Source organism: Pseudoliparis swirei, chromosome 19, assembly GCF_029220125.1.
Source record: "Pseudoliparis swirei isolate HS2019 ecotype Mariana Trench chromosome 19, NWPU_hadal_v1, whole genome shotgun sequence".
NCBI classification, from domain to species: domain Eukaryota; kingdom Metazoa; phylum Chordata; class Actinopteri; order Perciformes; family Liparidae; genus Pseudoliparis; species Pseudoliparis swirei.
Window position 1 is genome coordinate 11210360 of NC_079406.1, and position 23367 is coordinate 11233726.

General features: G+C 38.6%; 1 protein-coding gene and 1 long non-coding RNA gene across 5 annotated transcripts; one reads left to right on the forward strand and one right to left on the reverse strand.

Annotated features, from left to right (window-relative positions):
• Positions 1 to 7189: 7189 nt before the first annotated feature.
• Positions 7190 to 8160, reverse strand: LOC130209759 (uncharacterized). Its single transcript, XR_008834688.1, has 2 exons — positions 7600 to 8160; positions 7190 to 7521 (listed from the first exon to the last, which is right to left on the reverse strand). It is a non-coding gene; the product is annotated as an uncharacterized LOC130209759 (long non-coding RNA).
• A 1744-nt stretch (positions 8161 to 9904) lies between these two features.
• tctn1 (tectonic family member 1) lies at positions 9905 to 23318 on the forward strand. 4 transcript variants are annotated; one of them, XM_056439575.1, is made up of 14 exons: positions 9923 to 10484; positions 10834 to 10951; positions 15999 to 16132; positions 16340 to 16491; positions 16602 to 16704; positions 18814 to 18926; positions 19604 to 19624; positions 20322 to 20477; positions 20612 to 20737; positions 21392 to 21480; positions 21670 to 21807; positions 21901 to 22051; positions 22773 to 22904; positions 23020 to 23318. In XM_056439575.1, the coding sequence occupies exons 1-14, from the start codon at positions 10190 to 10192 to the stop codon at positions 23164 to 23166; spliced, it is 1875 nt and encodes a 624-aa protein (XP_056295550.1). In that variant the 5' UTR covers positions 9923 to 10189; the 3' UTR covers positions 23167 to 23318. The 4 variants fall into 4 exon arrangements, with proteins under 4 accessions (XP_056295553.1, XP_056295550.1, XP_056295551.1 ...); XM_056439576.1 differs by having other exon boundaries at positions 20340 to 20477; XM_056439577.1 differs by having other exon boundaries at positions 20343 to 20477.
• Positions 23319 to 23367: the final 49 nt, after the last annotated feature.

Below are 23367 nucleotides of genomic sequence, written 5' to 3' on the forward strand. Positions count from 1 at the left end.
AATTTGATCTGAAAGATCCACATTTACATAAAACACCCATAGAAAACTAATACAGTATTTTCTTTATGACAACTCAGACAGCCACAACATCTTCTCCTGTCACTTTTTTGGATAAAATATGATGTGGGGTGCGGTGACACTTAGTTAACAGTGACAAAGAATTTGAATTAGAAATTTGTAAATGTATTGGTTGTATTTGAAGCAGCAACATTCAATCACAGTAATGATGTCAACAAATAAACTAAAATAAAACTGAACAAATAAATGAAAATGCTCAGCCAGTTTAGTAATACCCCAGCACTTATAGCCTTGACAGGTCTTGAAATAAAATCAAGAGACCTTTTTGTCTGAGACTGAGACAAGATCGAGTTAAAGTGCGGTGGATTCCAATAAACTTCGACAGCGGAGCCTTTGACAGCAGGACTGATTTGTTTTCTCGATCACTGGCCCACAGCTGTTAAACCACAGCTCTTTCTTTCATGCAGTACATGATTTTCCAAAGTTAGAGCCTTTCTGGTGCAAAATTCCCCCTTTGTGTGCCAAGAAAATGTATAATATTGGTGGAAAAACATAACTTTTCTAAACCTCAGATGCACACCTATCAATGTCTATTGTGATGCATACATCCAATTGAAAAAGATAGAAAACAATGTTTCCATAAACCAAATGGTGGTGGTTTAACTCTGATTAAATGCCTCCCCCAGCACAACCTTTGTATCAAGACAAAAACACTGTGACCTACATACGTAAAGACACAGACTGAGTATGTGTCAGCAAAGGGCATAAGGCTGGTGTTTTAATTTGGAAAGCAGATAACAAGATGTTATCAGGACAGAAAGATGACAGAGTGACAGATAGAGGGAGAGGACAGAATAAGAGATGAAAAGCTATAGAAAGATAAAGACAACACTTCCAGATAATATTTATATTTGAATCATTGCATTTTCTTTTCTTTTTGGGAATTACAGATACTGTTTTATGCAGAAATATATTTGTTTATGGTGTAACATACATTGAATGATTCTGAAAAATATTACAAAAATTATGATTTTGTTGTTTAAGACATGTTTTATTCATTGAGAGACAGAACAAGTGACAACGTGTAATTTCTGAATCCTGGAGTTACAGCCCAAGGCTTCTAAAAACTGTTTGTGATCTGTGCAAGTGTGGTTATGAAGGACACTGTCTCAACAGCGAAAAAGGGGGGACGTTTTGAAGGCAGAAACAGTAGAGACGATGACCTGATGAGAGATAGAAAGATGAATGGACAGATAGATGGTGACAGGGACAGAGAGAGGGGTAGGCCAAGAGGATTAGAGGAGCAGAGGTGATGCTCAGCAGCACTGGGACATGATACACTGCAAACACACATGCATGCTTTGTATGGTGAGTTACAGCCAGTTGAAGGAAGGAATACAGCAGATTTACAGCTAAGGACACTGTTTCCTGGGAAGCAGTTGAACATGATACAAAGCTCAGTAAAGGGCACACAACATGAGAGAGTCTATGTCCAGAGATTTCAGCTATTCCCTAGGTGAGTACATGTTATTGCATCTGATGAAATGATGACCAGAGGTAGCAACCAAAAACCTACATGTTCTGCCTCATTTTCACTGCATGGTTAGGTTTACCTCAACTCAATTTGACTCACTTTATATACCAGGTCCTCATCTCTTTTTTGTTTTCGAGAGGGGCGACTATGGCTCAGAAGGTAGAGTGGCCCATTGGCGGTTCGATCCACGGCTCCTCTCGTCCATGTCAATTCTTGGTTAAGACACTTGACCCCAAATTGCTCACGAAGGCTGTGCCACCGGTGTGTGATGGGTATAGAAGATTAGTTAGTCCTAATGAACAGGTGGCACTTTACGTGGTAGCCCCTACCATCAGTGTATGAATGGGTGTAAAGTGCGTTGCGTTTTTGATTAAACAGAGCAACATCTGCAGTTCAATTTTAAACTGTAGTGTACGGTAGAGTTTTGCGAGCATCCATTCATTAAACAAAAATTGTTAATGACCGTAGCTTGGCTATTTTCACAATGGTGGGTTTGTGCAGGATGTTTTAACACCACCTTCTATTGCAGGGGTCACTAACAGGCAGAACGCTGTCTAAATCCATACCCAGACGCCGTTGTATCTGAACGCTGGACTTAAAACTGATCGATAATTGAGAATTATAAAATATTGACTATTTTAAACGGCACCGCTTTTCTGGCCTTTGCGGCGTTCAGCTTTTCAGGAAACACATCGACCAATATCATGCGTTGTAATCATCTCACGTGATGCTATTCAGACAATCAAATACCTGTATTCCGATCGCGGCTTAATTGAATACCCCTCAGCTCATTTAGAACTGCGACTGAGTCAGCGAAGGATGTAGCATACATTCAAATTTTTCTTAGAATATGGATTTTTAAACAAAGAAACATCTTTTAGATCTGCGGAAAGGATCTAAATGAGAGACTAAAATGAGTCCTCAGAAGCTACCAGCTGAACAGGAAGTGATCTCAGGACTTTTTTTATGGCATCTGAAAGTCTATTAGTCTTTTCAGTAATCCTGAGTGTATAAATGGTTTATTAGTCGAGTTACAGCAGTGTTGTCACGGTGACATAAGAGGGAGGAAACACTGATGGGGGAGGCCGGCTGTTGTGTGTTCTGTTAATGGCCCCGGGATGTATTCAATAAACATGTTTGCTTCTTAATTAATTCTTAATTAGACTTCCTTCCTCTCACTACCACCCAACAACACAGACACACAAACACAGTCTCACACACAAACACAAGCGATGCAATTGAGGTGGTGACATGTGATAACCTGTGTTCATCGTTCAATGACCATGCCCAAGCACTCACTCACACACACACATTACCTTAGACATCCCCATCCATAGAGCAGGTGTGCCACAACAGCCCCCGCCCACATTATCCACAAAGACTTAATATATTTATCAGTGGACCGGCCCACACTGCCTTAATGGCCATTGATAATTAATTAATGGGTATAAAGGACAGGCACCATCAGTTTCAAATGCTCTGAACAAAAAGAAAGTGGGAAAAAAAATGTTGTACCTGCCTGTGCAAGCTGTACTGCTATTGGGGGAGTGGTTTTAGAGGAAGGCCTCAAGGGACTGGCTGTTTCAGAGATTTTTTTTAACTAGTGCTAACAGCTATGTTATTGGAAAATAATTCATTCATGCTTCAATTTCAGCTGAAGATGCAGCAGGCAGCTGTTTCAATGAAAGGGCTCTGTACACGACCTGCTAAGCAGCAAACTTGTAAACACAATGGAGAAGAATTTAGCAGCTTAGCTACATTTGGCAACCTGCAGAAACGGTGCTCAGTATTTCCTGTAAGGGATGTTTATTTTAAGATGATTAGGTAATTTACAGAAATGTATGAGCCAAAAATGCGATACATATTTTTTAAAGTTATTGAAATAGATTACATTTCTGGTGTTAGCTTCTCAAATGTGAGTATATGCTGCATTTATCTGTTTTATATGTACATTTGTGAATATCTCTGGTGAAAATTGTTGCATAGTTCATCGATTACAATTTGGAATGCCTTAAGAACCTTTTGTGGGCCTGTTGGGATTCAGATGGGGTTCAGGTAAAACCAGAAAAATAATGACAAAATAATAGAATGATGTTTCACATCAAATTAAACAGCACAACATGAGCTACAATAATTAGTAAGCCGTTTTTAAAATGATCCAAACACAACTCACACAATACTAAAATAAGAACTCAAATATCTTATTTATAATTCGCCAGCTCACTTGCCAGTTTTCCCAGCCTAGCAACCAGTAGCTACGTCCTAGCAGAAACCATCACCGAGATCTAAGCAAAAGAACACGGCAAAACAAATTGCATCATCGCTTTACGGTCTGCAAATGCTGATTATTCTTTGAAGATTAAATGAAAAAAATGTATTGAACCCCATTAGTAATATAAAAGTGATATATATAGTCTGGTAATTGAGAAAACTTAAATTGCACAGATGGTGCCCAATGTACCCAAATGCCCATTTTGGAGACCTGGCCTAAACTGTCTTTAATAACAAGGCTCTAATTTTGTTCCGCTTCACTTTTTCAAAGTCAAACTTTTCAGAGATACTGTTCATGCTAAGATTCTGAGGAAGTTAAAACATTTCAGCTGCATCATTCCAAAGAGATAATCATAATAATAAGTGCTTTTTACAAGGCGAACCAGTAACTTTTTTAAATGTGTGCTGTGTGCTATCTCCATTTAATCTTAACCAGTATAGGCTGATATTTACACATTTGAAGTATTTTTTACAAGTGTTTACTTTTATTCTAACATCAACTTTTGGAGAAGTATCTCTACCACAAGGGCTATTGAAATAGCCCTTGTGGTAGAGGAGATACACCCTTTGTTGTATGTCATTTCGAGCAGAGGCCTAAAAAATAAGTCGGTGATTAAATTAATTAAGGTCTCTCTATGGTTGGCACACATGTAATTTACATATGGGATCAGCAGACAATCAGAATGACTCATGAAACTATAGTAGAAGTTCAACCCGGGACCTCACCTCAGCACATTCAGACAGACCTATTATTTGTCCCATCCAATAATTTTACCCCACATGTTATTTCCTTTCTAACTGATCTATTTTAAGAGATTTTATACAATCACAGCAATTCCCATTTTTTTAATAGTTGGTGATTTTTTCTCTCTCTGGATTACAGTTTTTTTCAGGCGCTACCAAGCGTTTGTCCAAACAGTGGTCACATTTTCAAAACTCTAAACACAATTAGCACAGCATCGGTCTTTTGTGGCCGTACCATTCACACATTTCATGTCATTTTCAAACAATATGCAGTCAGTGAACACATTTCCATCATGCTTACATTTTCTTAACAGACAAGTTATACCTCCCAACAAAACTATGGATTGTTTTTGTATTATTTACAAATGTTAACACACAACATCCCACAATGGCAAAAACAATATTCCAAACCTTTGATACAGTCTAAAAACCTCTTCTGCAATGATATCAGTAATAAAAAAATATATCTCAGCTGATAATAAACAAACAATTGATTCCCCATCTCCTGGTGGTAGGTCAGAGTTTGGAATGTTTTTGGGAAATATGTGTTTAGCAAGTTTTGGATTTGAATTTACATTTTGATTATGACCAGTTGAGATGTTGATCATACAGACACCGCCTACATTGACTAACCGAATGTTGTTCAATCAGCTATTGCAGCCGTTGCCACAAAACATAGTTTATTTGTAAAAAATAAAAAATAAATAGTTTGGATTTACTGTAATTTTTTTAAAGGAACAATAGTTCCCCCCTTTTTTATCTGGGCTTGTTGCCGTTATTTTTTTTTTCAGAATGCTCTGGTGTGTTTCATGGATATTTTGTTCACTGTAAGCAATATTGTAAAACTTTTTCTGTTCCATCATACTGTAAACAGTATTTGTACTGTACCTCCTGTAGTAAACAGTAAAGGAGAAAAAAAACGATTCGTTTTTTACTGGAATGCTTTTGAATGTGAACATTACATGTGGACAAACAGTTCCCAACCAAGAAATGTAGTGTAAAAACAGTGGATTGCATGTTTTGCACGCAAATACCTGTAAAACTGAAACAAAAAAGTCTATGCAGTTTTTGTAATGTCAACAATAGCCAGTGTTTTGAAACCTGGTGTACTTTGATTGACTGGAAGGAGCTTGTGAAGTGAAAACAAGAGTTATTCTTTGACAGAATAATTTCATTTTGAGTCAGATTTCCAGTGTTTTGGTAAAGTTAGTGTCTGCAGAAAAAGATGTGTTCTATTTTGAAATGAAGAGTTAGTATATATTTAACAAAATGTGCTTTTGACAAGAAAATTATGCATTTGGCCAATTGTGCTTTGTAGGTGTGAGTCTGTGTTAAGAATTTAGAAAAAGTATCTGAAGTATGGGTGAGCGCTTGTTAGCGATTGAAAAAAACTGTAAAGTATGATTCCAGTAAATGTAAGTATTTCTGCGTTTCACTGTCTTGTGCTGCCATCTTGTGGATAACAAAAACACTGCGAACAAAATGTTTAACAAAACTAGAGAATTAAGGCTGTAAAAGCTTCCTTACATGCAATCTTGGCTTAAAATCTCAAACTGACACCAAGCACTAAGTGAACAAGAACATGTGTCTGAGCTAAAGAAAGAGTAAAGAGGAGAGTGTTTGTTGAACTTAGATCCATAAAGGGGACAGAAACCGGCTCCATCAAGCAGATGTGGCTTTTTATCTGCTTGAATGCAATGAATAGAAAACCGCCAACACATCCTCATGAGGTGATCATTTGTTTATATTATAATACTGTGTTAGGTCTCTGTTCCTATGCATTCAAGATAACAACAAATGTGAATGCAGCTTTACATATCATTTGATTCAGATCAAATAAGAGAATCCTTTATTAGTCCCAAAGTGGGGAAAGCTAGTAAATGTACTGTTACGTCCCGTGACTGAGACGGCCCTGTTAGGCGTCGCCTAATCAGTGGGCGGGACATATATACACCCTGAAATCAAGTGTCTCAATCTCTTCACCTCTGAGCTTGACCATTCTGTGGCATGGTGCCTAGGTGTAGGCCACCATTTGTGTGTTTTTGGGTCAAGCTGTGTAGGGGTTCTCTGCCATTTTTGTTGTGCCCGTTTTCTCCTGTTTTGTTGTCAGTCAGGGAGCTCAGTATTGTTTTTCTTTTCTTCTATGGTAGGTCAGTGGTAGTGATGGTGAGATGAAGCCTCATGAGGCATCGAACCACTTCAGCCAATTGGATCGAGAAAGGGTTCATTACTCGAAGCTTCATGTGCACACGACACCACCTACTGGCCAAGTGCATAATCACAGGCAGCTGTATCTGAACCACATAATGTGATGCATTGAATTTTTGTATCTGTTATGGCTGTTGGGTATGACTATGAATTACAAAAATGTATGGCCAAATAATTTCTGTATATAAATTATCACATGTGCAGAATAAAATATGTTTTGAATGTATTCTGTGTGTAAATGTTCCCAAAATGGTAGTATCATATGATATGGCAGGTTGTGTAATAATGTTATTATGTCACTTTAGGAAAATGGCATGGGCTTAAGCAGGCAGAGGACAGTGAACGTGCTTGTGGAACTAGGAAGAGGGGACTGAATATGCTTGTGGAACTTGGACAGTGATGTACAGGACAGGGGACATTTTATTCATTTTTATTCAGAAATAACAGTTTCTCAACAGTTTTTGGTTTTAAGCGATTCCTTTTTTTTGACACAACCTCTCCGGCCTTTGAAAACACCCTTTCACAGGGTACAGAAGATGCTGGCGTGCACAAAAACGCAAGAGCAAGTCTATATAAATTTTGATACAGGAATTTTTGCCTCTCCCAGTACTCCAGAGGGTTTTCCAGCCTGCTTATATTTGGCTCGGAAAGGTAGCGCTGGACCTCCACAGTGGCATCTGCTGTTACATTTTGAGTCTTCTGTGCCTCCATGACGCTGGTGTCTAAACGATGCCACAGTTTGCTGCCTAAGAGGAACCCACAGATCATGTTACGAAGTGTTTTCATCGGAATAATTGATCTCAAAATGTAAAATAATAGATTACCTCCTGTGACATCATGAGAGGTGGAAGCCTGGGGGATTTCCTCTCTGCTTTGTTTTGACCGTATAATGGTGGCACACTCGGAGGTCAGTCGTTTTATTGCTTCGGTGGCTTTTGTTTGGCTGAAAAATCCTATGACTTTAAATCGGGGTCCAGGAGGGTAGCAAGAGACATGATGCTCATCGACTGCAAAGTGTACAGCTTCTCACGGAGTTGCCTGATGAGCTGGTTTCCCATTTCCAATGCTGCTGCAGGTGCCGGCTTTGTCATTTCCTCCTGAAGGGTGTGCTCCAGCATCTTCACCAGGGGAACCACTTTGGAGGCAGACACATTTTCCTCTGCCGACAGCTCTACAGTGGCATCAAAGAAGGGAGACAGCAAAGAAAGGCACGCTCGAACAATGTTGAATTTTTCTGCTGTTAGGAAGGAGACGTCATGTTGTAAACCAGCTAACGCTGCTCCTACTGGCTCCCTTTGCTCCATCAAACGTTGCAGAATCAAATATGTGCTGTTCCATCTGGTCTCCACTTCTTGCATTAGCTTCATGTTTGCCATCCCCAGATGAAGTTGCACTTGTGTAAGCTTCTCCTTTTAAGATACAGATGAGTAGGCCAATAAATGACTGCAGTAGGAACACAGACAAACTATTAGCGTGATTAGAAATTGGAATAAAAGGAAAGAGCATACCTTAGCAGTGGTGCTGCTTCTAAAGAAGCCAACCAACTTCCGTGCTTTGGCCCGGATGCCAGAGAGCACAGGCTGCTGGTCAAGTGCCTTCTTCACTATCAGATTCAGTGTGTGTGCAATGCAAATACGGTGCCGAAGCTTCAGCTCTCTCACACAGGCAACCATATTGGGAGCACCATCAGTGGCCATGCATGTCACCTTATTAGTGATTCCCCATTCCTCCATCAGGGAGGCTTTCACACAAGCTATATTTTCAGCAGTGTGTGATTGGGGGAACGCCTGCACTCCTAACAGCACTGAACTGAGTTTGGTTTTCTCACCCACAAAATGGCATGTTACAGCCAGGTAGGCATCCATATTGATGGATGTCCACATGTCAGAAGTAAGGCTAACAGCAACCACCTTTTCCATTTTAGCCTTAGCCTTCTCCTTAGCCAACTCATACTTGGCCTCCACCATGGCCTTCAGAGCCTAAAGGAAAAACAATATAGTGCTGAACTGTGAGACACAGTAAAGTACTCATTTGTTTCATGCATGCACCCACCCATACACACCTGCCTTGTAGGGATAACATAATTAGGATCCAGTTTGGACACAAATACCCTGAATCCAACATCATCCACAACACTGAAGGGCTGTGTGTCCTTCACTATCATGGAGACGAGGGCTTCATCCAGCTCTTGTTTTCTGGTGGCTGGTTAAAAGAGAATACATACAGTGTCTGTTACCTGTCTTTATTTGCACAATAAACAAAAGTGAACAGGGAAAAATTGTGATGGTGCATTTGTAATATTGTAATGACTTACCATGGCTGGGTGAAGCTCCAGTTTCCTTCTTATTCTCATGCAAGGCACGGTAATGCCTTAGCATGGATGACGTGTTGTTATTGTACCCCAACTCCCTGGAGCACAATAAACACCTCACCTTTGAATAAAATAAGAAACTGTGAAAAATACAGTTCTTGATAAGCAAACCTAATGAGTCTTAAATAGAGTTAGATTTAGCTTACCTTATTAGGAGTTATCAAATCAAAGTGTTCCCACACAGGGGAAATCTTCCTCTTCCTAGCTGGCTCCATCTTATCACCTATCCTTCTCTCCTAACTCTCCAAACTATCTCTCTCTCTCTCCAAACTCTCCGAACTGTCTCTCTCTCCAAACTCTCCGAAATGTCTCTCTCTCCAAACTCTCCAAACTATCTCTCTCTCCTAACTCTCCGAACTGTCTCTCTCTCCAAACTCTCCGAACTGTCTCTCTCTCTCCAAACTCTCCAAACTATCTCTCTCTCCAAACTCTCCAAACTATCTCTCTCTCCAAACTCTCCAAACTGTCTCTCTCTCTCCAAACTCTCCAAACTCTCAACCAACAACCCACATTTTGAATGGAGCCTGAGGGGTTTATATTGCTGTCAAACCTCCCGGCAAAATCTGAACCACTTCCCGAAGCAGTCACGTGGTACAGCCGGGCAGCGAGGCTTCGGACGTCATCATTTTTGGCTCCTCCCCTAAATGAAGCAAGCCTCGATACGCGCTTCGAGGAAACGCCCCCTCCATTACTCGACACACGCTTCGAAGCGTCGACACATCTCGTAACAACACTAGTCAGTGGGATCTTTTGTTTTCTAGTTAGCATTGGGGTTTTGTTTTATTGTGTTGGCCTTGGAGACCCTGACGCCTTTTTGCTTCTGGGTTAGGGTTATCCCTTATTATTTGTATGTTACGGCCTGTGTATCCCTAGACTACCGAGAGGCCGTAACATGTAGCCTACCATTTTCAAATCACATTTAGGCTAAATTACCCTTCTCCTGGTTGAACTGAAACAATCCCGTTCGGACAGCAGGTGGCAGTAGTATTTCATAAAAGGCGAACAAACTAAGAAGAAGAACCATAGCAACTATTAAAACAAAGATGGCGGTTTCAGCCGCTGTGTTTTTGACCACTTCAAACCTATTCTGTTTGTTTCTCTTGTCTACTGCCGTAACTGCACACGGAAATACAACAAGCTACAACTTGAATACGGTATATGGTGACCAGAACGTAACATATAATGTTACGGACAACTATACAACCACACAGCCGACAGAGTTTGACTCGACAACCCCAACAACATCGAACTACATCAGTACAGACGAGCCTGTTCAGCCGACAACGCCCGCTGAACCTCTGCCCGTCACCCGCCGTCTGCTCCCTCCTGTCACTGAAGGTGATCTGTGGCTAGACCTCAGTACACTCCTCAATTATTACTTATTACGTTACGTTAAATAGCGTAGCTAACTCGGTTCTACAACGATATTGTGTACATTATTGTAGGGTCAATGCGTTTTTAAAAATAAGAACAACTTGTACAATGTTCTGTGCACACGCAAACATATCAAAGATGTGCAGGTGCTGTAACATGCCTTCACACAATGCACATGCTGACGTATAATTCAAGTATGCCTTGTTATGTATATTCTTTTAGCAAACAGCACCCCCACACACACACACCAAGGCGTATAAACGGCGTTGTTGTGGGAATGTATTTGTCTAACCTGAGCATTACTGCGTTTCAGTTGGCAGCGTGTGTCCCTGTGACATAGACACGGATGTGTGTGACATCAACTGCTGCTGTGATAGAGCATGTAGTGAGGAGGTGGCTCTGTTCACCGGCTGCTTAGTGGACTACGTCAGGCAAGTGTCCCACCTGTACCAAAGCCTGCGGTCAAGCCAGCCGCCACTTCGAAAAACACAGTCAAGCCAGCCCGCCCGATTTTTTTCAGTACACGTATATACCAGGCATTACGGTACGAGCGTGTGAAAACTGTCTTCAAAATAAGAGCGAACTTCTGGTGAACGTTATATGACGAAACACGCCTTTAAATACAGATATAGTGATAGATTAAACTAATTGAAGAGATGAAAAATCATGAATGGTATGAATGATGAATACATTAAATGAATGAAAGTAATTATTCCAATATTGGGATATTCTGATTTAGAAAATCACATTCATGCGCAAATGTCTAATTTCAGAATAGATTCAGAACAAAATGGTGCGTAGTTATAAAAATATTTTCACTTCTGATTCATGGTAGAGTACCTCAAGGTGTCATCCAGAGATAATCAAGACATTCTGATGTTTGATTTCTAAATGAAAGCACTTCATAAAGAAAATAATAGTAATATATTTCCAATATTTGATATTTCTTTAAAGCAGATCATTACAAGTCTTGACAAAAATGACACTGCATTCTTGTTAACGGTGACCTCTGCTAGGCCAATTATTATTTTCATGAGATATTACTGTACAAATTGACAGGGAATTTAAGTTAAAGTTAGCGGGAAATAAATATTATTAATATTATGCCAATATTTGAATTTGATTTAAAGCAGATCCTTACATTTCTTGAAAATAATTACACCGCAGTCTTGTTATAGGTTACCTCTGCTAGCCCCATGATTATTTTCATGAGATATTACTGTGCGGATTTTGAATGAATTCAATTTAAAGTTAGCAATAAATATATATTATTAATATTATGGCAATATTTGAATTTTATTTTAAGCAAATCCGTAACTTTCTTGATAGAAATTACACTGCAGTCTTGTTAATGGTGACCTCGGCTAGGCCCATGATTATTTTCATGAGATATTACTGTGCGGGTTTTGAATAAATTCAATTTAAAGTTAGCAAAAAATTAATATTATTTATATTATGCCAATATTTGAATTTTATTTTAAGCAAATACGTAACTTTCCTGATAGAAATTACACTGCAGTCTTGTTAATGGTGACCTCTGCTAGGGCCATGATTATTTTCATGAGATATTACTGTGCGGATTTTGAATGAATTCAATTTAAAGTTAGCGAAAAATAAATATTATTAATATTATGCCAATATTTGAATTTTATTTAAAGCAAATCCGTAACTTTCTTGAAAAAAATTACACTGCAGTCTTATTAGTGGTGACCTCTGCTAGGCCATGATTATTTTCATGAGATATTACTGTGCGGATTTTGAATGAATTCAATTTAAAGTTAGCAAAAAATATATATTATTAATATGGCAATATTTGAATTTTATTTTAAGCAAATCCGTAACTTTCTTGATAGAAATTACAATGCAGTCTTGTTAATGGTGACCTCGGCTAGGCCCATGATTATTTTCATGAGATATTACTGTGCGGATTTTGAATGAATTCAATTTAAATTTAGCAAAAAATAAATATTATTAATATCATGGCAATATTTGAATTTTATTTAAAGCAAATCCTTAACTTTCTTGAAAGAAATTACACTGCAGTCTTGTTATTGGTGACCTCTGATAGGCCCAGGATTACTTTCATGAGATATCACTGTGCGGATTGGGAGAAAATTCAATTTAAAGTTAGCGAAAAATAAATATTATTAATATTATGCCAATATTTGAATTTTATTTAAAGCAAATCCCTAACTTTCATGAAAGAAATTACAATTCAGTCTTGTTATTGGTGACCTCTGCTAGCCCCCAGTGTGGCTCGCACCATTGTGTTCTAAATCTATTCTGAAATTAGACACACATTTGCGCATGAATGTGATTTTCTATATCTTTTATTTTGACATTTTAAATCAGAACATCCAATATTGGAATAATTACCTTCTTTTATGTATTGTATTTATCATTCATACCATTCGTGATTTTTAATCTCGATTATTAGTTTAATCTATCACTATATCTGTATTTAAAGGCGTGTTTCGTCATATCACGTTCACCGGAAGTTCGCTCTTATTTTGAAAACAGTTTTCACACACTCGCACCGTAATGCCTGGTATTTACGTGTACTGAAAAATATCGGGCGGGCTGGCTTGACTGTTTTCCGAAGTGGCGGCTGGCTTGACCGCAGTTACCAAAGGGAAGAGAGGGGTTGCTGCTGACTAGCCTGCTGTGTCTTGCATAATTTTCAGTCGCCATGGTATATTAACTGCGGTCAACTCAGCCTCCACTTCGAAAAACAGTCAAGCCAGCCCACCCAATTTTTTTCAGTACACGTATTCAATTCAATTCAATTCAGTTTATTTGTATAGCCCAATTTCACAAATTACAAATTTGTCTCGGAGTGCTTTACAATCGGTAGCCTACACATAGACATCCCTGCCCCAAAACCTCACATCGGATCAGGAAAAACTCCCAAAGGGGGAAAAAGGGGAAGAAACCTTCAGGAGAGCAACAGAGGAGGATCCCTCTCCAGGATGGACAGGTGCAATAGATGTAATGTGTACAGAAGGACAGATTTAGAGTTAAAATACATTCAATGAATATGACAGAGTGTATGAGTAGTTCATAGTAGGCATATTCCACGAAGGAGATCTCCACGATCCATCAGGCAGATGGAGGTAGAGAGGAGTGGGCGGAGTCTCAACAGTGGGCGGAGTCTCAACAGGGCAGTGGCGTAGTTGGTAGCAGGAATTCCACGACCCAGACCACGTATATACCAGGCATTACGGTACGAGTGTGTGAAAACTGTCTTCAAAATAAGAGCAATAATATTTATTTTTAGCTGACTTTAACTTTAATATTCTGAAAGTCTGTACATTAATATCTATTGGAAATAATCATGGGCATAGCAGAGGTCCGCAATTAGAAGATTGCAGTGTCATTTAATTTTTGTAAAGACTTGTAATGATCTGCTTTAAAGAAAATTCAAATATTGGAAATATGCTAATAATATTTATTTTTAGCTGACTTTAACTTTAATTTCCTGACAATCTGTAAAGTAATATCTCATACAAATTATCATGGACATAGCGGAGGTCATCAATAACAAGACTGCAGTGTCATTTTTGGATAGACTTGTAATTATCTGCTTTAAAGAAATGTAAAATATTGGAAAATGATTAATATTATTTTCTTTGACGTGCTTTCATTTTGAAATCAAACGTCAGAATTGTCTCTGGGTGACATCTTGAGGTGGTATACTATAAATCGGAAGTGAAATTACTTTGTAGCTATGCACCATTTCGTTCTAAACCGACTCTAAAATTAGAGACACATTTGCTCATGAACGTGATTTTCTCTATCATTCATTTTGAAATTCTAAATCAGAATCTCCCACTATTGGAATAGTTATCTTCTTTCTTTTCTTGTATTCATCATTCATACAATTAATGATTTGTCATCCATTCATTTAGTTTAATCTATCACTATATCTGTATTTAAAAGCGTATTTCGTCATCACGTTCACCGGAAGTGTGCTCTTATTTTGAAGACCGTTTTCACACGCTCGTACCGTAATGCCTGGTATATACGTGTACTGAAAAAAAATCGGGCGGGCTGGCTTGACTGTTTTTCGAAGTAGAGGCTGGCTTGACCGCAGTATTTATAAGTATCAAGAAAGCAGAAAACAGATTAAATTTTTTTTAAATACAAAAATTCAATTTTTAAGCTGGTCATACATGAGAAATTCATAAATAAATAAAAATGGCCTTCCGGTTGAGTTTAAAGCATGACATTTTTTAGAGAGCGCTATCGAGCCAAGTTATCATTTTGAAGCATTACAATTCTATTGGGTAACTAAATTTAGGACTTTATATTTGTGAATACATTTTAGTTATGTTTCGAACATTTTTAGCACCTTTTTTCACGGCCAAGAATCGCCCCTACAACATTGTTCCACGAAACATCAGAAGCCTTTTGGGCTAGCATTAGTATTTGCAGGGCTAATAATAATTAACATTAGGAAAAACAATAGGTCCTTCGCGTTGACCGTTTCAGTGCTCGGGCCCTAATAAACATTAGAAAAACAATAGGTTCTTCGCTTCGACTACGTCGGTGCTCGGGCCTTAATAATAATAAACATTAGAAGAACAATAGGTCCTTCTCTCCGACGACGTTGGTGCTCTGGCCCTAATTAAAAGCCGAGAAGGAGGGCTCGACCAGGATGCAAGGCTGGTGATTAGCCCTTACCAGTTCCAATCTCCTTTAGGCAGACCTTTAACTTAAAAAGCTCCAGGGCTAGATGGCATCTCTGCATTTCTCCTTAAACATCTGCAGAGGAACTGACATTAGCATGATGCCCCATCTGTAGATATCTACACCATCCCCACCTTATGGAAGAAATCAATAACTGCACCTGTTCCTGAAAAACATTGATTTGTTGCACAGACGATGGAATTAATAGCATCACACACACATCAACATCTGTAAGACCCCAAAGCTTATGTACTCCTACTGTTTGTTGATTTTTAGCTCAGTTTTTGAATAGAATTCTGTATCACATAGTAATTTAGAAATTAAAACAGACGGGTGTGATTTTGTGCTATACAAAATCAATTAAATTAAATTTGTATTTCTTTAAATTTTGTGCCCATAGTTCCCAGTGTGTTAGGTTAATAATGCAACCTCAAATCATTAATCAGCACTGATGCCCCTCAGGGCTGTGTCGGAACCCTCGTCCTCCTCCATCTGCACCAGAATCCACCCTGATAACTATTAAATTCTCAAATGATCAGCCATCAAGGGCCTAATGCACAGAGACAACAGTTCATCAGTTTACCACTCTGAAATAGAGAGATGGATCCAATGAATGGTGTTACAGTAACCATTTTGTGTTGAATGTAAAGGAGACTGAGGAAATAGTTATTGACCCGAGGGCAGCGGTCGATTTTAGGCCGGTGATAATTCACAATTTATAAGCAATGTAAAATCTGTACATACAATATATGTTCTGGCTAATCATTGGTGTTTCTTTTTTGTTTCAAGTGGCAAAAAGCAGCTGTGCAGCATTGATGTAGCAACTTACTTATTAGGGAGAACGGTTGATGGCTTCTCAGAGCTAAAGTCATCTGTCCGGAACAAAACTAATTATGACGCCTTCTGCATTCAGTCACAGAACCGTAAGTCATTAATGATCTTTCATTTGGCTTTGAAATGAACTATGAATATAGTTTTTTTTTTTTTTCTGGTGTAATTTTTCTAAATTTCAGAGTGTGTTATGCAAAATGTAATTGTATGGCTACCTGTAGGTACAGTATGCAGCCATGTAACAAAGTACTTTACCATCTCCAAGTTTGTCTCATTTGCTGTTTATTTGTTCTGTCTAGGTGTTGATGGGTTATCTCACCCTTCTCCTGCTCTTCCAACTGAAAGCAACTTTGACTCACTTTTTAAGGAATTCACCAGCTTTATTTTTGGCTCAGAGGAGAACGGTGGTTTGGTGACCCCTGCACAGCTCCAGTCCTTGTCTGGATACCAGGCAAATCTCTGCTTTGAACTGTTAATCTGTTTTATTCGTCTCAAACAACTGATTATTTGTAATTTTTGCAAAAGAGCAATATTCATTCTGCTGATGGTTTATGGTTTCAGTTTGGGGATGTGATGGTGACAGCGGGAGAGAGTGGACAGAGAGGAATGTTCTGGCTGCCAGGTCCTTGTATCACTGCTGACTGCATGGACACCAGTCCTGCAGGTAATTTCTACCCACTGTAATGTGGGACAGTGTAACTTTTGCTAAACTGTGATAATTATGGGATAATGATGAATGGTAAAAAGTAGTGTGACTGTAAGTGGAGTAGTCATTAAGTCAGCAACTGACTCAGCAATGTTTGTAACACAAATAAGAAAACAGTGTAAATTATGTCAGATTATTAGACTAATGAGGCTTTCATAGCAGAGGCCTAAAAATCCAGTTTGCTCGAGTACAGTTGGTGTGTATTTCAATACAGTTGCATCAGTTTTAAAAAACCAACTGTTCCAAAACAAGGAAGTGGCTTGCGTAATTAATGAACAGGCGGGCATAGAAAGAAGAACGGCACGCTTGAGGCCGATTTTAGGTCGTGGCCAAATAGTGAAATTGCACATTTTTTGTATCGTCTCGAGACCCATGGGGTCAAAAAATTACTTTTTCCCCTTGACTTACATTGGGAAAGAGACATCTGTAACTTTCAGATAATTGTTGTTCGTAGCCGTAAGCAGGACTCTATAACTGCTGTGGTCCAAACACTGAACTTATTAAAAGGTTTGTTGACACACAACCAGAAAAAAAGACTTTAAGGTCTAAATATGTGAAACATGGAATACAATAGTGTTTTCATTTTTTTTTCAGAGCAAGGCCATAATGTAAAGTAATGCAATGTTGTAAAATATAATCAAACTTCACTCAGCCTAATTCATATTCTAGATTATTCTACATGGGCTCACCTTTTGGCTTAAATGTATTCATCTACAAAAATATGTTTTTTTCCCACATAAAACTACATTCTGTAATTTCTCTTCTACTTTTCACTTTGAGCAGTGATTGTCTGAGCTATATACCTGTATTAACTAACAGTCGGTTTTGAGACCTGCATTTCCTTTGTGTTAGAAAGGACATCCACACACTCTCAGTTTTTTGTCGTTCTTTAAAGATTTAATTCATGATTGATTTGTGATTGCAGCCTTAATTACATGTTGGTTAGTATTAGAAACCATGAAGCATCAGATCCCCAGGCAAATTCTGCTAGTTGTTTATGTGTCCAGGCTCAAGAATAAAGATGACTGGGCTTTCTCATTCAATGCTTCTTGACTCATGAAGCTGATGCCTGATGGTTTGAGGTTTACAGAATCAATGACATTTTTTTAATTACTTCTTAAAACGTATCAGCTAATACATTTTTTACTAGAGGTTTTATTTCTCTGCCTGGTTTTATTTACCTTTCAGGTATTCAAATGTCTTCAAACGTGTAATACTGTTTCAAACATATAAAGCTTGTTGTAACTTTGTTCTGAAAAGCACTTAATAAGTAAAGTTTCTTATAATTCATTATTCACATTAACACATTCAAAGTGATTGTCAAATAACACAAAGTGTTCCTTAGCACAAAAGCTGGATTGAGATCACAGAGTACTGCATTTGATGTGCTAGTATTTGTATTACATTTAGTAGCCTTTGGCCGATAGTGACTCACTCAGTGGTCGGTTTTAAGTGTTTCTCATGAAGAGATAGGAAATAAAGAGATCTTTTCACCCCCCAAACAAACCATACATAATGTGGAAAACTGACTTTGAAATAGTTGAATACATTTTCAAAATTGGAGTAGCAGAACACTTTGACAGTGTCATAACAACTTAAAATAAACAGGTCAGGGTATAGTCATGATCGGACCTGCTGAGTCTCACTTATGGACATGAGTCACATGACTGCTATCATAATACCTATAACAAGCATAGTACAAAGTGCATCCGAAGTAAAAACAGCGACACACGGCTGATAAGTGTGAATTATACCTTGTAACATATGGGTTATACAGCAGATATTCAGGAGAGTGGCGTAGATGTGCTTCGTCAGAAATCCCTCCATAATATTATGTAATCATATTGAGATTATTTAATCTTTACATGCTATTATGTTTAATACTGCATCAGTTTAATAGTTTTGTCAAATCCATAATTTGCTTACTTGTATTTGGTAAAAGGAATAGTCTGTCATCTTCGAAAATACATAATAAAGAATATTAAGTATGTCTTATCATTGTCATTTCATAATTCAAACAGCCGTAAAAGAGTTTTTGCATGCTGTTGCTTCTGTTTATCTCCCTAGTGTTTCTAAAGGATCAGAGCAGCTGGTGTTCTCGGCGTGTAGTCCTGCAGCAGGACTGTGTATCTCTGCCCGCTCTTCGCATGGACACCTACACCGACATCCGGCTCTTTGCAGTGAGTGATTTACCCTGCAAAACATTTACCTTCAAACACTCTCACCATCAAAGACAACATCAGTGAGGGATGTTTAATGCACTCCAGAAGATGCACTGGTATTAAAATGTCAATCCACCTGATTTACAGTAAAGTGTTTTGCGGGTTCCCCAATTTTATGAAAGTGCAATTACCAACAGCTGGTGTGTGTAAGATTTTGTAATTTTCTCTTTGTTGAGTTTTTGTTTTGGCCACCTTTTGTTAATCTGCTTCAGGCATTTTCCACTGCCTGATCAAAAAATGGACTCTGTGGATCATTAGAGCAGGGATGTTTTTCAATCAGAGGATCGGCAGTTCAATCCCTGGTTTTCTAGTCCATGTCGATGTGTCCTTGGACAAGACACTTAACCTGAGATTTCTCCCGCAGGCTGTTCCTGCGCTGTGTGCATATTTTATGAATGTTAGTTAGTCCTGATGGGCACGTGGCACCTTAGCCATCAGTGTATGAATGGGTGTGAATGAGGACATGGAATGTGAGTGGTTGGAGGACTAGAAAATCGTTATACAAGTACAGTCTATTAACCATTTACCATTTACAAATGGTTGCATGAATTTTTGTGCACAAGATTAATGAGTTATGCTGAAAACACAAATAATCAGTTGACAGTCATTTAAAAAATATATTTTTCACTCAACAGGGGAAGACTCAAGATGCAGCAGTAAGTATATCTTTTTTGTTTAACTAAATTAGGAGATTGACAAAAAATTAATTGATTGATAAGTGATTCATCATTTAAGGGAGTCAGAATCAGGTTTAATGCTACAACCTCGTAAGAACTATCTTGAAACACAATCGTGTCGTCATATGTGTATTTTGTCGCATGTTCTATCCATTATCTGAAAATGATGTCTTCACATTACTTTACATTGTTGACGTAACATTAAAAACTCACATGCCATCACGACTCCTACTTCACCAGGAAAATGATCAAGACACTGACAATTGTTTTGCGCAAAGAATAGGGGGACCACAAAAACATGTGGCATAGTTGGCACAGATAAAAGGTTGAGGTTGACTGCTGCAATGTGATGACTTTACTTGACTTTATTTCATATGGACATGGAATAGCTTATAAAGCTTTTAAAACTGAACATATTATGTTTTTGCAAGATCTGACGATGGTGCCACCTCATCTTTTTTATTATACATCATTTTTAATGTCTTGTAAAACAGTGATAGGATGGGTTGTATAAATGTTTGTGAGGCTTGTGACCAGGTAGTGAAAGAGTATGATAGGTGTGAAAATATCATGGCATGCATGTACAGCTGGGCTGTACTGAATGGCAGATACTTTCTGATGATCAAAAGCCTTGAACCATCGAATAGTTAAGAAATATTTGGGTTAACTAAAGTAGATGCGTGTGATGTTGCTGGAGCTTGTTCCTGTGGAGGTGGCTTCAGTCGTCCTGCAGTCTGTCGATGGGACTCAGACAGCGCTGAAGGTCAATGGAGAAGAACACCTCAACCCTGTTCTCCTGAACTCGACCTTCTGTGCTAATGTGGTGCTGAAGGTAAGTCTACTCCAACACACAGCATGTATTTTGAAATTTATATTTGAAGTTTAAGACATAAAATTCAAACTCTTTAAAAAAAAAATGTTTAAATCCTTGTCAGCTGGACTAATTAGGAATTGTTCACTCCATAGGTTGCTTATGTGACTAAGTACAACCCAGCTGGTGAAATAGTGAATGTGACGGTGTCTTTGGTACTTGGATTTGTCCGTAAAGCAGCACTACGCCTGGAACAGGAGTTTCACATCACATTTGTCCAGGTTGACAATGTTTAAGTGTCTTGGAGTGTTGTCCTCAAAGGGTGATATGTTGCACTCAGAAACACCATTTTAGTAGATACAGAATTTACTTGAAAAAAAGGTTTAATAAAACAAGATCAGTATGAGTTAAAGGATGGCATAGCCAAAAGGAACAGATCTGCATTATGAGTAAAGCTTGAGCTTTCTATTGTATATGAGTTATTGAAACTAATAGAACAGTTTTCAGTTGACTCAAAACGTCCACTATATTTGCCCCGAAAGTTGCCATTTCTATATTATACTAGGCTACACATCGGACAAAGCTTGAGATTTGACTGAAACTTTAAAAAAACTAGAGTGAACCTGTACATGCAAGAATGCAGATTTTTAAAACATTTTAAAAAACTAGTCCGATGATGTCGACACCCGAGCACTCAACCTGTGTCTTGATTGCAGATTGCATTGATGATATATGCCTACTGACATGGCTTTAAAATTATTGTTAGAATTTTTTTTCAAAGGTTGCCCTGGTCAGGTGGGGCTTAAGACCAGCCAACCACCTGTGAATGTAGGTGAAGCAGACCATACTATGGAGCACTGCCAATGAATCAGTCCTTTGATCTGACTACGTGCTCGGTCCCTAATAATGTACCGGAGCTTTTGTCTATTAAATAGGAGAATGGGGAGGAGGTGGCCGTCCACTACAGTGGAAATCCAGGTTATGTGGTTGGACTACCTCTTGTGTCTGGAACAAGAACAGCAGAATATCCTTTACCTGCCTGGACGCTGGATTTCCCTCCCCTTGATTTACCGACAGTATGAATCAGTGTGAACATTTTAGTTATATATTTTTGACCGCAGTAGTATGGATACTTTGACAGTGTTTGATGAGACAGGGATGATGCTCTGATGTGCTACAAGGCCCCAGATTTGTCCTTAGCAGTTGTCGTCACAGGGATTGCTCGAAGCGTCAACCCTCGAGACACAGTATCTCTTCTCCATAGTGCTGAGGACCAGGATTGTCTGCAGGGACCACATCAACGCTCCCCTGTCTTGTTCGGTCTGGACTCTGTGTCCGGCTGCACATTAAGGCAACACATGCAACACATCTGCTCAATGTGTTCAGGTACAGTGTTTCCTTGTGTCCTAATGCATATATGATGGTGATGGTCTTGTCCCCACAGACTGGAAGATGCTGTCAACTGCTCCTTGGTCCTTCAGGTGCTTTTGGATGTTCTGAGAGGACCCAATGCAATGTTTGTCGCATCTTTTGGAAATTCCCCGCTAGACTATCCATCAGACTGGGTGCCAATTGAGAGCACATTCAATCCTGGGGTGAGCATGGTTTCAAAACAGAAAAGAGCCTCAGGTCTAGTCTTATCCTGAATCTGATTGGAGAAGTGTAAATCATATTTCCCTGCAGTTTTATTTGTAAAAGTGCCTTTTTTTCATTCCATAACACATATATTGATTGTTGGAAGATAACCTAATTTGTACATATGTTCGAATTTGCTAATCACTACTTTTTTGAGGGTAGTGTTTTTTCATACAACTGTCTTCAACATTCTTCAAGTCATATAATTGAAATTAAAGTTTTAGATGTTTTATTTTGGCTAAGATAGAAAGCTGATTTAATTCATTGAATCTGTGTTAAATGGACCTGTAGCACTGTTCTAGTCTTCAGACCACTCAAAGTGCTTTAACACTTCATTTCATTATTCACCCATTCCCACACTGCTGGAAGGTGCCACCTGCCCATCAAGACTAACACACAATCACACACCGTAGGGAGCAAAAAAAGTGTCTTGCCCAATGACACATCGCCATGGGTTAGCGGACCGGGGATCGAACCGCCAATCCTCTGATTGAAGGACGTTCCTGCTCACCACTGAGCCACAGTCGCCCACACCCAATTGCTGTGGGCCACAATCAATTCAATTCAGTTTATTTGTATAGCCCAGTGCTTTACAATTTGTACATATAGACATCCCAGTCCCAAAATCTCACATCAGATCAGGAAAAACTCCCAATCTAGTAGTTTGTTTGTGTTTTGCAGGAAGCACAGAAGTGCAGAATCCCAATGTCGCTTCACATAGAAATTGAATGGACTAAATATGGATCATTGGTCAACCCTCAAGCTCAGATAGTGAGCATCAAAGAAGTAATCCAAACCAACACCACCAGTTTGGTAAGAGTCGTTTTTTCATAAATACTGGCAGACACTTTCCAGTTTTAACACAAAAATAACCCTGCAATGACAGTCTAATCATTTTTACTTTGTCCGACTCTTTGTTTTACCTTAGGACAAGTTGTCTGGAGGAAGCAGCCTCTTGTCAATTAGGAGCTCTGTGGCCTTCGTACCAGTTTCTGCTGCTGCTCTTCCTGGTTACAGAGCCACGCCCACCATCAATGCCAAACTCCCCTTTGACTTCTTCTTCCCTTTTGTTTGAACACAGAACACACATGGAAAAAGTCCATTTGAATTCCTCTCTTATTTATTTATTTATATATATGTACATTTATTTATATAATATATTTATATATATTTTGTAAATATAATTTAGTTTGTAAAAAATTTAAACATGTTTTTTAATCAATGAAATTACTTTATTTATTTTTCACAACATACATACGTTTTTTAACATCATTTA

Coding starts and splice junctions, on each gene's coding strand:
- tctn1 (XM_056439575.1), top strand. CDS start 10,190: ATGGCGGTTTCAGCCGCTGTGTTTTTGACCACTTCAAACCTATTCTGT. Junction 10,952..15,998: donor TGCTTAGTGGACTACGTCAG/GCAAGTGTCCCA, acceptor TTTTGTTTCAAG/TGGCAAAAAGCAGCTGTGCA. Junction 22,052..22,772: donor AGAGCACATTCAATCCTGGG/GTGAGCATGGTT, acceptor TGTGTTTTGCAG/GAAGCACAGAAGTGCAGAAT.